Source organism: Xyrauchen texanus, chromosome 20 (genome assembly GCF_025860055.1).
Source record: "Xyrauchen texanus isolate HMW12.3.18 chromosome 20, RBS_HiC_50CHRs, whole genome shotgun sequence".
Lineage (NCBI taxonomy): Eukaryota > Metazoa > Chordata > Actinopteri > Cypriniformes > Catostomidae > Xyrauchen > Xyrauchen texanus.
The window spans coordinates 25,888,665-25,905,170 of record NC_068295.1 but is presented as its reverse complement, the minus strand read 5'-3'; the positions used below and the strand labels follow the sequence as shown (position 1 = coordinate 25,905,170).

The 16,506-nt window shown below is 38.3% G+C and overlaps 1 protein-coding gene across 1 annotated transcript in view; it reads left to right on the top strand.

Moving 5' to 3' along the window:
• atrnl1a (attractin-like 1a) overlaps positions 1-16,152 on the top strand; it is a 421,271-nt gene extending 405,119 nt beyond the window's left edge. The window contains exon 30 of the mRNA XM_052150500.1: positions 13,680-16,152. Within this exon, the coding sequence (XP_052006460.1) occupies positions 13,680-13,804 (125 nt within the window). The 3' untranslated portion in view covers positions 13,805-16,152. The remainder of the gene's footprint in view (positions 1-13,679) is intronic.
• The last annotated feature ends 354 nt before the right edge of the window (positions 16,153-16,506 follow it).

Sequence of the window (16,506 nt, the reverse complement as noted above, 5' to 3'; positions counted from 1 at the left end):
TGTTCCCCTCCTGAGATCTCTCAGTTGTCCTCTCTGGCCTTCATAGACCCCCCTTCGAGCCACTAGAATCAGTCGAGCTCAAAGCCCTTTCCTTGAAGATGGCCCTCCTGATCGCACTCACTTCCATCTAGAGGGTTGGGGACCAGCAAGTGTTCTCTGTCAGCGACACCTGCCAGGAGTTCGGTCCGGCAGACACTCATGTTGTCCTAAGACTGCGACTGGGCTACTTGCCCAAGGTTCCTACGATCCACTTCAGGGACCAAGAGAGGAGGCAGACCCAGCCTTTTCGTTGCTGTGTCCGGTGCGTGCTTTGCCTACCTATGTGGTCCGCACGCAGAGCTTTAGGTGTTCTGAGCAGCTCTTTGTCTGCTTTGGTGGACAGCGGAAAGTAAACGCTGTCTCCAAACAGAGGCTTTCCCACTGGGTTGTTGATACCATCACATTGGCCTATCACACCCAGGCTGAGCCCCCTTGTGGGTTCAAGCACAATCAACAAGAAGTGTGGCATCCTCTTGGGCACTTACCAACGGCACCTCCCTTGCAGACATATGCAGAGCAGCGGGCTGGGCAACACCCAATACCTTTACAAGATTTTACAATCTCTGGGTTGAGTCGGTCTCGTCCCATGTTTTCTCAGGTCCGAACCGGAAGAACTCGGTAATGTTAGAATCGGTGAATCTTAAACAATTAATGAACATGCACCTGTGGAACAGTCGTTTAGACACTAACAGCTTACAGATGGTAGGCAATTAAGGTCACAGTTATAAAAACTTTGGACACTAAAGAAACCTTTCTACTTACTGTATGTAAGAAAGACGCCCAGGGTCCCTACTCATCTGCGTGAATGTGCCTTAGGCATGCTGCATGGAAGCATGAGGACTGCAGATGTGGCCAGGCCAATACATTGCAATATTTGTACTGTGAGACAACTATGACAGCGCAATAGGGAGAAAGGAAACACAGCTGATCGTCCTTGCAGTGGCAGACCATGTGAAACAACACCTGAACAGGATTAGTACATCTGAATATCACACCTGCAGGACAGGTACAAGAGGGCAACAACAACTGCCCGTGTTACACCAGGAATGCACAATCCCTCCATCAGTGCTCAGACTGTTCACAATAGACTGAGAGAGGCTGGACTGAGGGCTTGTAGGCCTGTTGTTAGGCAGGTCCTACCAGATATCACCGGCAACAATGTCGCCTATGGGCACAAACCCAACTTCGATGGACCAGACAGGACTGGCAAAAAGTGCTCTTCACTGACAAGTTACAGTTTTATTATTTATATTGTGCCATGGCCAGCGAAGAGCCTGGATCTCAAAGCTATTGAGCATGTCAGGGACCTGTTGGATCGGAGGATTTCTGCCAGATATTTCCGGGAACTTGTAAGTGCCTTGGTGGAAGAGTGGGGTAATATCTCACAGCAAGAACTGGCAAATCTGGTGCAGATACTGACTATTACTTTTCATTACGTTTCTGTATGTTGTTGAATCTTTTTATGTTTGTACAGATATTAACACATGTTAAGTTTGCTGAAAATAAAAGCAGTTGAAAGTGAGAGTTTATATTATTGAGTTACATTTGTTTTATTATTTGTCATCTCATATCTTTTACCGTTGCAACCACATGCTGATCATGTACAACCTTTGTGTAACTCTTTCCCCCTACTATACTGTATATTACGGCACTCCCAAGAACACACACACACACACAAACAGTGCTGAATGTTCCAAGTCTCACACTGAGAGTCAGGTGGATACAACAGAGCGGAACATCTGCTTGTAAGATAACAGATTGATTCCGTTGTCTGTGCAACCAGAGCTCTCACATAGGACATCAGCAGAGCACTTGCACAACAAAATACCATTCCTGTCTCTCTCACCTGCTTATTCAGATGAAGAAATGCAGCAGCAGTGAGTGATTGAGACAGTCAAGGACGATGTTGAATAAACCAGTAACAGATATAGGTGATGCAATAATGAATTCAAGTCCCTCCTTATTTAATTTTTACAGCTTTTATACTGTATTTCTGTCTAAGACATAGATCTCCCATTTAATTAGACCACATTAGAGTACAATAAGGAACAGTCAGATGGTCATTATTGCTAAATTAACCCAGGCAGGGTGATTTGGATCCTGTCATGAAATCCAGTCATGGGGTTTTTGCAGGAATGTCAGGCTTTTGGTGCATTCACGTCATGTCAGAACTTCTGTAATAACAATATTCCAACTTGTAAAAAAAATGTTCTTGCGTATCCGTAGAAGTTGTACAAATTTGCAAATTGGATTGTCTGAATTTTATATTCTTTGTAGTCTTTAATGTTGTGTTCAAAAGTTAAGGGTAGTTTTATATGCCATTTTATTTTATCCACTGTTACATTGGCACACTTTCTTTCTTCTTAAACCTTTAGCAGGAACATATTGTGGTGAGTTAATGAAGTTATTAAATATCGATCTGTCATCATCAACAAAGCCATTCTGATGTCTCATCTATAAAAATGGCTTAGCATGGCCTAAATTGGCCATCATCTTGGTCATAGAAGGAACTACATTTTCTTAAAATGGATAATTAGACAATAAATAAAGGCCAACTATAGCCTTCATCAGCCAAATGAAAATAATACTTCATCTACAGTACCTGTACTTCTGCAATCAGTTTGGATTGGACTACAAGAATCTAAATTATTAATCTCATAGTTCATACAAAACCTTGAGTTTTAAACATTTCTCATCAACATCTTTTCAGTTCACTCACATAAAGCAAGATTGCACTACACATAGATAACTAATATTGGCATTATTTTCTTGCTGTATAGCCTCAAGGGAACTGGCTGCCCTAGCTGATCCTGTTTTTTCTTTTCATTAACTAATGTCTTATGGAGTTTTGTGTTCCTTGCTTTTGCCTTGCTATCTAGGCACATAAAGTCTATAATTTTTAAGGCATGATATGTCAATCAAGTTGTTAATTTAAACCATACAATGAGGACTCTAACACATTAAAGCATTATTTTCTGTTACAGCAAAGTTTCTGTAAAGCTGCTTTGAAATGAAGCATTTTGTAAAAAGTGCTACACAAAATAAAAATGTACTTGACTAGATTGTAGTTGACAAAAGATTTTATAGAGTGGTTGAGTGAATAACTTCCTCATTTACTCACCCTCATACCATCCCAGATATAAATTACTTTCTTTCTTCAGCAGAACACATTTGGAGGAAAATAGAAAACGTCTAGGTTACTGTTCTAACCCCATTCCCTGATGGAGGAAACGAGAGGTTGTGTCGATGTAGTGACACTAGGAGTCTCTCTTGAGTGCCTCAGTTGCCTCTGAACTTGAGAAAAGGCCAATTAAAAATGGCAAACAGAATTTGCATGTCCCTCCGTAATAGACTTACGGGTATAAAGGAGGGCACAATATGGCTGTTCATTCAGGTTTTGCACTGAGGAGCCAAGAATAAGGTTCGGCCGTTACAGCGGTTGGTACAGTGTTGTGGCAAGAGGGACACAAAGTCTCGTTCCCTCCATCAGGGAACAGGTGTTACAACAGTAGCCTAGACGTTCCCCTTATATCACTAACTCAATTTTGTGTCGATGTAGTGACACTTGCAAATTCTGTTCGCCAATTTTCCTTGGCCTTTTCTCAAGTTCAGAGGCAACCGAGGCTCTCAAGAGAGACCTGTAGTGTCACTATATCGAGACAACATTGAGTGAGTGACAGAAGGGGAACTATCTTAGCTCAGTGGGTCTTAAAATGCAATGAATGGTGATCAGACATTTGAAGCTCCAAAAAGAACAGTCAGTCAGCATGAACGTCATCCATACGACTCCGCTGGTTAAATTAATGTCTTCTAAAGCTAATTGATCACTTGTGGTGCGAAAAAGATCCATATTTAAGTACTTTTTTATCACTTACGGTCAGCAGCAGTACGTGCATGTGACGTAATCGCAATTATGTCCAAACATGCCAACACGAATACGAGACCATGTGAACTCTGCCCTCTCCTGAATGTGTATAATGCTGCTGACTGGAAGCAATGATTTACTACTAAATATTAATTAAATATTGATATTTTTCTCACCAAAAGTGATTGTTTTGCTTCAAAGATCATATCACCATCCACTTACATTTTAAGGACCTACTGAGCTAAGATATTTTTTCTATTTTTCTTCAAATGTGGTCTGCTGAAGAAAGAAAGTCATATAAATCTGGGGTAGTGTGAGTAAATAATGAGATAATTGAATTTTTGGGGGTGAACTATCCCTTTAACCCTATAATTCAGGATAGACTCTATGTTGATGACCATGACATTATCATTATCATTAACTGATTTTATTATAGAGTATCCTCCAACATCACGGTGGCCATCTGTGTTTTTCTGTGTTTACGAGAAAGCTTGCGATGATTATATTGCCTGTTTACCCTTTTAAAATGTCAATTTAGTGCCTTTAAAGCATAGTCAGCACCACAGGGAACCCGCATGGGGAGTGAATGAGAGTGCAGTCTTTTGATAGTTGTATAAGTGAACAACAAAGCTAAATTGATTTTATTCTGACCTGCTTTATCTGCATCAACAATCTCTCATGGCAGACTGACTAATTTATAACCCTTTCCAACAAATGCATTTTAGGGTACTTTGAAAGTATTATTCTTTAAGCAAAAATGTTTATCAAGATTTAAAAAATATAGATTTTTTTTTTTATTGAAATTAGTGTTGGGTTCGAGTCCGAGTCTAAAAACAATCGAGTCTGAGTCCAAAAGGATCCAAGTCGAACTCAAGACTGAGTCCATAACAGGCTGTAAACAATATGTTAAGCTTATTTTAACTTTCACAACTAAGAAAGCACAATTGTCAATATAAATGTAACAAAAACACCTCTATATTTTATTATCTTATATTTATATTAACTGGTTAATTCTAAAAATGTAAACAATTCGATAATAGCTATCTAGAAGTATTAACAGTATTTTTAAGTGCCCACGATAAAAATACTGTGCATGTACATTAATGCAATTTACTTACTTATATATAAATATATATATTGGATAACACATAACTGTTATACAATTCATGTAAAAAATGAATGTAATGTTTGTGCATAACATCTTTTCAAAGCAAAAATACATGTTTATTTAAAAAATGTACCTCTATTTATTTTAGTACTGTGGCTTGACTCGACTTGAAACTCATCAGGACTGAACTTGACTTGCTTGAGGTGAGTCACTGACTTGACTTGCTTGATTTGCCAGCACTGCACTTGAGACTTGACTCGAGACTTAATGGTTAAGACTTGAGACTTGCTTGTGACTTGAACATATGTGACTTGCTCCCACCTCTGGTAAAGCACTCGCTGAAGTTACATCTCACGACTTGACTGCATGCAAATGCTACATCTGAAAACACTGGTAAAGCCCACTGCTAATATTACGGCCATTTAACATAAACATGATTGTTAATTCGCAGAAAACATGTGGCAGATCTACGCACCTGATATGTGTTATTGTTTAAAAAACTAAGAGGCAGGGCTGGGAATAGAAATCGGCCTGGGATTTTACATAGCATCTGTCCCAAAAGTACATAGCAACTGGCCAAAAAGTTGTTTCTGTCCTTTTCTGCATATCACTGCGCCACTTTGTGGTCTGTTCTGCATAACACGGCAGCTCATTTTACCTTATTGCGCCCAACCCACCATCCCGCTCAGTTCTCCCAATGGCCAGTCCACCCCTGATCGGCCCCAAAGTGTGTCGCCCCCCGGGAATATACCCTGTAAGCCAGATTACCGGTCCAGCCCTGCTAAAAGGGTATCATAAAAATTGATTTAGTACTACCTTGAAGAAGCTATTTGACAACAGATACTCACATATATTCCACAAGACAAAAATAGTAACTGAATTTAAACAAATGATCTGGTTCAAAAGTTTACATTCCTTTGGTTCTCAAAGGATATTTTCACCCAAAAATAAAAATTCAGTCATTGTTTACTCACCCCTGTGTTGTTATAACTCCATATGATTTTCTTTCTTTTTTCTTAACACAAATGGACAAATTGTGAAAAACAAATTCAGTGATGTCACACAATGGCAGTTTATGGTGACCACTTCTTCAAGCTTCAAAAAGTATAATTAAGAAGTATAACATATTGTATGCGACTCATGTCTTGTTCTGAAGGAATACGATAAGGTTTGGTGAGAAACAAACTGAAATCTGATGTATTATTAAGTGAAAATCTTCACCAACCGTTGATCTCCTGTGCGCGTGCATTCATGTTACAGACTGCATGAGAGCTTTAGAGCTACTGACACAAGAGCAAACCCTTAATACCCTTAATATGGTTGCTTTCACTATGATTAATGACTGTTTGTGTAATAATTTTAATAGACCCTGCTTTGTCCTGAGCTGTGAAGCTGCCCACTTTTCTTAAGAAAAATACTGTACATTCTTTGGTTTCCCAGCATCTTCTGCACATTTTAGTTCTTTCCAACCGTGGCTATATGATATAGACATCCAGATTTTGACACTTAGGACAATTAATGGACACATACAAAACTATTACAAAAGGTGAAAACATTCATTGATGCTCAAGAAGGCTATAATTAAATTATAAACAAAATGTTTCACTGCCCAAAATAACTTCATATTTCATTGTGCATTTTATTGTTGAAAGAACATATTTTAAACAGCTTGTCAATGCTTTCGAGAAAAAAGTCGAAATACAATCTTGAGAATAAACTCATTAAATATCGAGATTAAAGTCATTATAATGCGAGATTAAACTCGTTAAATGTCGAGAAAAAAGTCGAAATACAATCTTGAGAATAAACTCATTAAATATCGAGAATAATTCGACTTTTTTCTCGAAATTTAACGAGTTTAATCTCGCATTATAATGACTTTATTCTCGATATTTAATGAGTTATTCTCAAGATTGCTTTTTGAACTTTTTCACCAAATTCAACGAGTTTAATCTCGCATTATAATGACTTTAATCTCGAGATGGCTTTATTTTTTTTATTATTGCTTGGCCCTAATCCTCTTCCGTACAAATCAAATGCCATGGTCTCAGCTGGACTCGGAAAAAAAACCTGAGTCCCAAAGGCTCGAGTCCGAGTCAAGTCAGAGTAAAAATCCATCTGAGACAATGACAAGTCCAAGTTCATTATAATTGGATAATTTAAATAATATGAGGCTGTCTTGACTCTTGTATAACACCTTTTCTTGTCTTTTAATGAAGTGATATGAAGTCACATGCGCTGCGCGCCATAGTATTGAATAAGAGGCACCTTTCTGCCCTGTCATCCCCTTCACACACTTACAGTCACGCACACGAACACACACACACGCAACACACTACTAATGCTTGATTTTCATGCACTCTATAGTATCTATCTACAGAGTCACAAATCAGTGTGTTGTGTATAAACAGCTGTGAACTCTCAAATTAACTCTTTTTCCATTGCAGCCCAGATATTTTAGCTCACGAGTTGCAGGCAGCTTCATATAACGAACCCTTTACAAACAGGAATAACTTCAAAATCTTTCAAAATAAAAGTCCCACTGAAATGAGAGCTCTATTCAACTGGATGCATGAAATTGAAGACATTATGACAGAAAAATATTACTACTGTATAAAAGTGTAATATTCAAAGCAGTCACAATAATACTCATAGTAACAATAATATGAAATGGTTATATTATTAGTATTATTATCTGTAAGCAATATCACATAAGCAAGTTTACTGAATATCAGCATGTTGTGATGCAATGGCAGCCTTTTGCCTCAGGTAATCAGATTGTTTTAATTTAATGTTGTCAATAATATATATATACACACATACATGTATATATTGTTGAAAAGTATTATATTTCCATTTGATTAAAGCTATAGGTATTTGATTAAACACAATTTGATCATATCATTTGATTTAAACATCTAACAAGGTATCCAGAAAAATTTAAACAGAAAAGGCATAATTTGTATCTATAAGACTTTATGCAGTTATTTTAGACAAGTATTTTTCTGTGTAATTTTATAAAAAAGTGTCGATACCAATGTACCAGGGCTGGTATTTTACCGAAGACAATTTTTTGATATCAGAGCAACCCTAATTCCATGCAGCCTTAATCTGTTTATGACTATAATCACAAGTGTACCGTATGTGGTTTTCCTGTTGTAAACATGTTATTAGCAATTTACGTAGTGTAATTAGTGTCATGACAGTTGTTTGCCTGTGCACATCTGAGTGCTCAAAAATCACTCTCAAGGTTACATTAGACACAAGCACACACTCCCATTCTCTCTCACTGGCTTTTTTTTCCCAGCATGTTGATAATGAGATGTAAAATTGCTAACTGTGCAGCTTGTTAGCAAGTGCATGTAGGTGCAGACCTGTCTAAGCTATTTGTTCTTTTGGTTCTGTGTTTTCCCTCTCTCACTCATGCTTTTGTGCTGGGAGAAAAACATTTCACCTTATAATATCAGTTAGCTCAGCTGTGGTCAATGTAGCCATTCAGCGACTGACAGTGATGGCAACACAAAGAACATTTTATTGAGGCACTGACCCTCAGGAGGGCAATCAAACTCAAACGTTTGCATTCATGGACATTCTCAGATCACAGCAGATGTGTGTCACTATACTCATTACAACAACACAGTATCTCTGTTGCATTGGCCTCTTTGCAGAGAAGTTCTCACCTCATGTGCGATCTGGACAATTCTCTTTTGTTAGTTTTTTTGGTCAGCTCTGTCATTACAAATCCTAGTTTGATGTTAAGCAGGCATGGGAGATATGATCTCCTTCAGCAATTTAGGCACCATGGATTAATTTTTATGACTCACTAATGGCTCGGTGGGTGATCTTCCTGATCTGTGGAATGTGGTGTTGTGTTCTTTTGATGGCTTCATTCATGGATATTCCTACACAGTGTAAAACAAAATAAAAAAAGTCAGACAGGGGCATTCATTAAAATTTCTCCTTTTGTGTTCCATGGAAGAAAGAAAGGCAACCGTGTTTGAAATTAATTGAGAGTGAGTCAATTATGACAGATGTTGTATTTTGGGTCAACTTTAAATTATAACATTTGGTCCCCCAATTTTGAAAATGTTGTTAGTTCCTTGCCATAAATACAGCTTTTTAAATCTGCTGAAGTCTGTCAAGCCAAAGTGTTCTAGAAAAGTTTGCCACAGGTAGTGTGTTCATTATCCCTTATATGTCCCTAACCCTAATCACATGAGTAACATTGATGTAAATGATGATGTTGACCCCCACCATACTAGGGTCTGATGTCCTGACAAGAGCTTGTGAATGATGGCTGAAGTCATTATGACTCAAGGAAAGCCAGAATTAAATAGATAGTCAGGTTGAGAGTGTATTCCCTCTTAAAGTAACCTTGGCATCACACTGAGGCTGGAGTGTGGCTGATTGCTTGCGGAACAAACTCATCAGTTGGAGGAGTGACCTTGGTGGGATGTAATGACACATTGTGAAGAGACAGGTGGTGCGAAGAGGACTCACTACAGACAGCTGCTCTCTCTTGCTCCTGCTGAGGCATTCTTCTGATTATCTCTGGTACATATCTTTTGTGCATCACTCATGGCAAATGCAGGACATGATGGGAAGTCATTGAAGTTTCATATGGACAAGGTAACAGCGCTTTCCAATAATGGAGAAGCTGTAAAGTGTTTATTTACAGTGATGCATGCCTTGAGGTCAACAGTGTTTTTTTTTATTACCTTTAATGGAGTTCTCAGATTCACACGTCCTGTCTCAAAGTGCAGAATTCTTGAGGGTTAATCATGCAAGCAGCTCACCTGCCAAAGCTTCACAAGAATGAGTTTGATTTTCCATTAGCCGAGAGCACTTTAGCCTTCTCCTCATCAGTTACCTGATTTGATTCAGCCGGGCAATTAATTCACTTGAGATGGACATCTCTCCTCAGAAGAAAACACTTTCTTTTTGTTCTGTTTTCAAAATACTTCCATTGTAATGTGCTGTAAATAAATATAATTATTTTAATTGAATAATTTCAGGTTCAATACAAGTTAAAGGCCCTGTGAAATCAAATAAAGTTTTGCAGCTTTTAGTCCATATATATTAGCTTTAAGGTCATCTGTATGCTAGTGTACTTCTAAATGTTGACAAAATTCATTTTCAGAAGATATAAAAATTTTAAATACTGTATGCAGGCTAAAAAAGCAACTCAGAAATATCTATGACATTACACAGAGGTTCAGAAACCTTGTCCAATCAAATGCTTTCTTGAACTAAAACGCACTACATCTGTTCAGTGCATCTGGCTGTGTTCTAACTGGCACTGATGATGCCTTCGCAGTGCACTTCAAAGGGAACACAGTCAAATCTGTAGGCTCGTTCCAAACTGAATTTCCAATAATTATCACATAAAAAGTGAGGTTTGAATGACCATTATCACCTTTCACCCATCTGAAGCTCTCACAGTGGAGGATAATTGTCTTTGAAGAGAATAGAGCATAGGAACGATCCCCTCTGAATGCAACATGTTCGTGGAAATTTGATGCAATGTGTCTTAAGTTTATTTTTTAATGCTGCCTCTTTTCTGAGGTTTCTTGGTTTGTACAGCACATGTAAGTGTTGTTTGTTCTTTGTGTTTAGTGTATTGTGAATCAAAACATTGATATATTGTGATGTTTTACTTGTTTCTCAATAATCTGCTTTGGACTAGCACAATGGCTCCAGTCTCGTCATAAGCAAAGACTGATGTGCTGTGTTTGTTTGTCGGTTATGCATTAATGTGTTTAGTTAGATCATTGTTCCTTTCTTAAGTCAGTGAAAAAGCAGTTTAACCCGGTATCCAGATTGTGTTTGTGTGGACTGCAATGTACAGTAAACAAAAGCCTATTTATTGGCTACTTTTAAAATAGGCATTATCCTGAGCTGCGGCACTTCACACGGACTTTAAGCACAGTCGACAACAATTGTAGGATAATGTTGATCATGTTAAAAAAATAAATAATTTAAACTTGTTTTCCCTTTCTTTAATAAAAACAAAAACCTGTGTTACAGTGAGGTACTTACAATGGAAGTGAATGTGGCCAATCTGTAAACATTAAAATTCTCACTGTTTCAAAATATAGCCATAAGATGTAAACATGTTAACATCATTGTAGTGTGATAAAATTACATACTGACTGTAACGATGTGAGGAAGAGGCAGACGGGAAGTGCGGATCCAAAAGCAGCTTGATTTGGCAATCATGAGACAGATAAAGAAATAAACAAATTCAGGAACAAATGAAAAGTCCACGATGGGAAAAAGAACTAAATACGGGAAAACATAAAGGGGCTACACAGGTTGGGGAAAACATCCATGAAGTGCAGGGAGACCTCGAACGAACACAGATAACCAGAAGAACAAGAGCAGCGAACATGCAATGATAACATTCAACATACAACGATCGACAGTGACTAAACAAAGAACCAGGGTTTAAATACACAGACACAATGAAGACTGAACGAGACACAGGTGAGAACAATGATGAGTGCAGGCAGAGAGGGAGGCCGGTAATTGTGGGAATTGTAGTTTTTAGACAAGGACAGTGAAACACGGGGCGGACAACAAGGAAAACGTGACATGGAGCGTGATCAGTGACGAGTGAAACAGAAAACACGGGGCAGACAACACGGGATCGTGACACTGACCTTTTCAGTGTAAAGTTAAATCCAATTTTACAACTTTGTTGCCATGACGATGCAACAGCATAAATCCTACAACCTTAAACAACTGTACAAACAATGTAATGTAGGCCTAAGTGTTTTTATAAAATTGCAAGTCTCACATGGCTGCAACCTGGTCTCAAAGTGAAAACGTGACTCTATATACATTTTTGCAAAACTTGTTATGTGTCTCCAGGAAAAATTCCAGGTGAAATGAACAATAGAGATGCTACAACAATGGTGTGTTTCATTCACTTTCACTCAAATCATGACTTCAATTGCTTATAATGACTTTATAAACACTTATTTTTCTCTATATTAGTCTAACCTATATTATATCAACACACTTTTACTATAATGCATCTTTTGATAAATTATACATTTTAACACATGTATTACAGACTCACCTACACACTTATTCCAATATGATTAGCTTGTGCGGTAGCGCACCTCATAGAGCATTGGACTTTGGACTTGGAGGACCATGGCTCAAAACCAGACAAGTATTCACGCTGACACGTGACATGACAGAGACATGGAAGCGACACGAATTGACGTGGTTGCAGTATAAAATGTGCTTTTCATTTCGCTTCTGCATTTTAAAACACTATTGTTAAGGTTAGGTGTTGGTTAAGGGTACGGATGTCTGTTTTATTAAACTCTCTTTTCAGACACTATTGGTTAAATTTAGTTTAAATTATACTATTTAAAACATTTTGGATGTGTTTCGGGTTGGACAAGTTTTGGAAAGAATTATATTACTGCTTGCTTGGAAATGTCTCCCACTAAAACTATTCGGCACACAAGTGATATTTTACTTGTTTTTTTCTTTGTTTTTTTCTAAAGTTACTTAATCTCAATTTCATCTCAAACATGCTCTTCACGTTTTTGTGGATTTTATTGACAAGTACACTAAATTGTTAGGAGCAGTCAAAATGATGCCAGAACAGTGGAATGATTAATTAAACATTTATATACAATATTTTTCACACAATAAATATTTAAAATGTTTGTTTATTTTACTTTTTGCGTAGATTATCATTTTTAAACTTAAATAATTTTCATTTTTATAATGGATTTTATTTTTTATTTTTTTGGTATGTTTTTGTTTTTATTTTCTCATTAAATCATATTAATCATATTTATGCCCAAATCCCACTTCATACTAGGTCCTCGTGGTGGCATGGTTACTTCAATCTGGGTGGCGGAGGACAAGTCTCAGTTGCCTCCGCTTCTGAGACAGTCAATCTGCTCTTCTTATCACATGGCTCGTTGTACATGACACCGTTGAGACTCACAGCATGTGGAGGCTCATGCTACTCTCCGCGATTCACACACAACTTACCATTGAGATTAAGAACCACTAATTGCGACCACAAGGCGGTTACCCCATGTGACTCTACCCTCCTTAGCAACCGGTCCAAATTTGGTTGCTTAGGAGACCTAGCTGGAGTCACTCAGCACACCTTGGATTTTAACACACGACTCCAGGGGTGGTAGTCAGCGTTAATGTTCGCTGAGCTACCCAGGCTCCTGCCGATTTTCATCGTTTAATATTGAAAGTCTGTATCTGAGATTAAACTAAATCAATAAAATACAAAGGCATTTGAAAAGTACCAAATATAAATGATAAAGGCATGGTAAAAAGCTTCTATGTCAGTTTTAATGTGATCTTCATGTAACAGAATTTGTTTTTAAATCTGTTTGTTTTAATTATATAATAAACAAGAGAAGATCAATGGAAACAAATATTTAGTCAACTGTGTCCAAAATTTTTAGTTCTAGTGGATTTAATATACAAATGAACTTGTAATGTAGTAAGGTTGAGGATCTGAGGATCTATGCAACTTAGAATGTTGTGTTCCTGACAAACATTGATTTTTTTTATTGTCATTTCAAGGGGCAGCTGCACCTTACCTGCAGCACCGCTGAGTCCTCTTTTTGATGCTCACATCCTTCCTTTTTTCTCTTCTCCTCCTGCTCCCCACAGGCATCACCATAGCCAGTGCTCTTATTGATAATTCTCAGCAGAGGCCCGGTGACTTCAAAGACAAGGGCTTGGGTCTAAAGAGCCGCAAACAGCAGCACGCGATGCACCAGGGAACCTGCGTATGAACCAGCCGGCTGACCCCACCTAAACACCCAAGACTCTGATTCTGATTGTCCTTATCTCTCTCTCTCTCTCATAGACTTTCAGAAGGGGATTATGTTGATGAGAGTGCAGCTTTTGAAGTGTTAATGAGACAGAGGAGTGTTGAGACATTAGTAGTCCATGTGTGGCTCCTCCTGAATTTCATGCTTCATAGTGGAGCACGAATTCCCTCAGTATTGCTCGAACCTTTGTGGAGGACATCTGCATTTTGATTGCGCCTGCTGGGTTTCCATATTCGACAGCTGTTTTTTGTAAGGGGATGGAGTATATAGATACAACTTGATTCAGGTCAGAATTAGTTGCTGCAATTATCTAATGTAATATTACTTTAGTTGATCTACCGTACTTGTTCTTATTTAAGAACAGAAGAAGAAGAATATCATTGAGGTTCAATCAGCAATTGTGTATTGCTATTTTGAATGTTTATTGTTGATAGAATTGCAAAGTTGTTAGGTGTCTGTAAATTTTTTTCAATTCTGTGTTGCTGAATATGATAATAAAGCCAAGGATCCCGCTGATCATCTGATTCAGCGCCGGCCATGCACCCTCATGGGCCGGCCACGCCTTTCTCCTCGTCAAACTCCTCCCCCGACCAAATCTGTCCGGGGCGACACCGGACTGATTTACTCTGTTCTGTAAGCCAATGGTCCACCCCACCTCCTGGGAACCTGGGGGAGAGACGAGGGTAGGCATGGGAGAGGGAAATGGTGAGCGGGATACAGACAGATAGAGAGAGAGGAGAGAGAGAGAAAAACTTGCTCACCCGTCCCCGGACACGCCATCGCCTCAACCATTCCTCTTCTGGCGGATGAGAGCTCGCTCCTCCCACAGTGGATGGCCGCAAGCCCTCCTACACCTGGCGAACGGAACCGCTCCTCCCCTTCTCGGTGGATGGCAGCAGTTCCTCAGGCTCTCGGCAGCCGGCAGGGTCCCCTCCATCCCCAGGCAGATGGCCTCGGCTGCTCTTCTGGTTGACGGCAGTGGCAAGGACTCCACGACAGCACCTCCCTCCTCCCTCCTGGGTTTTGGCATCAATGTAACAGGTAAAGATGGGCAAGGAGGCTGGAACTGGCTGAACAGTCAACGTAAAATCTAATGATATAAATTAATGAACTTAAAACAACATAAAAAATAAGAACAAACACACACACACACACACACACACACACACACACATGCAGCATAGCCACGTGCATCTCTCTCTCTCGAACTGGTGTCTCCAGCTCCCCTTTATCTTTCTCTGATCATATAATTCAGCACTGGCCGTGCACCCTCACGGCCCGGCCACACCCTCCTCCTCATCACAGTGATTCTCTTTTAATGTATTGTCATAATGTATTGTTTTATTTGTTTCATTGTTTGTCTACATAGTTAGGACACATATGTAATAACTTTATAATAGTATGTCTTATTATGCAAATACATTAATAGTTTTATTAAGCTAAAAAAAAGACCCAAAAGGGTCACATCCGTGTTTTAAGTTTTGTTGTATTTTTCCATCTGTTTCCGCAACCAAATTTGTGACCCCTAATCCTTTAATCCTCTGTATTTTATTGGAACGTTAAAGCAGTATACTTTTATGCAACCTGGTCTCATAGAATTCCATCACTGTACCTACATTTTGAGCAAAATAATTTTTACATGGCTTGTTGTATGTATTGCGGTGCTTTCCTTTTAAAATGAACATTAAAGGCTCTAAAACAATCATGCCTTTTATTCCCTTCTACACAAATTAACACAATTAATTTAACTGCAGATTTTTCAGTTAATACAATAATACTTTTTGCCCTGTTCCTCATGACATCAACATGCCTTTACTTAGCGAATAACTTATACGGTGACACATTTTTAAGTTTGCATCATTTATAAGCTTGTTCGGGTGTGATCAAATTGAGTGTAAAACTAAAGCATAGGACAGGGATTTAAGTCCTGGAGAACCAACAAGTCGACACATGAGCTGAAAGTGTCATAGAAACACCACAACATTTTTTGGTTGCTCTGGCAATTGCGTTTTTCATCTCGCTTTTGCTTTTTATGACACTATCGGTTAGGAGTAAGATTTTGTTGTTGTTGTTTTTTTAACCCAACTTGATTTTGTTCTGTTAAAATCAAAGGGGCATTAGGCTTAAAAGCATCTAATATTTTTACAGTGTTAGTTACTGCATTGCGGAAAAAATATCTTTGTGTTGTCTTTTACGTCTCAAAGGAATTATGGTTTTTATTCATTTATTTCTCATTTGCATACTTGAGTCATAACCTATGAGAAGGTCACATCAAACGTGTATGTGAAATGTATAAATGGTGAGGAGCGTTTTAGTCTGACAGTATGAAATAATGTACAGTACCTTACACAAAATTAAACAGTTTTGGACAAATGAAGAACTGCCAAAGAACATTTATGATCAAGTTTATGCAGAAATAAACATTTTGATAAATCTGTATCCTTTAGTTTTCTTTTTGAAATTGTTCTTGCAAAGATTCAATAAAGTTTTTGGAAGTCTGATAGGATAAATATTTCAGGACAAACCATGTGGGCTGAATAGTTTGTAGATTGTTGGTATTGGATGTTTTATGTCTACTGATCAATCATCCTTAATTATCTATTTATTTGCCTTACATGTCAATTCAAACTTGCTCTCGTTGAAATAGTTGTGTGACAAAACAT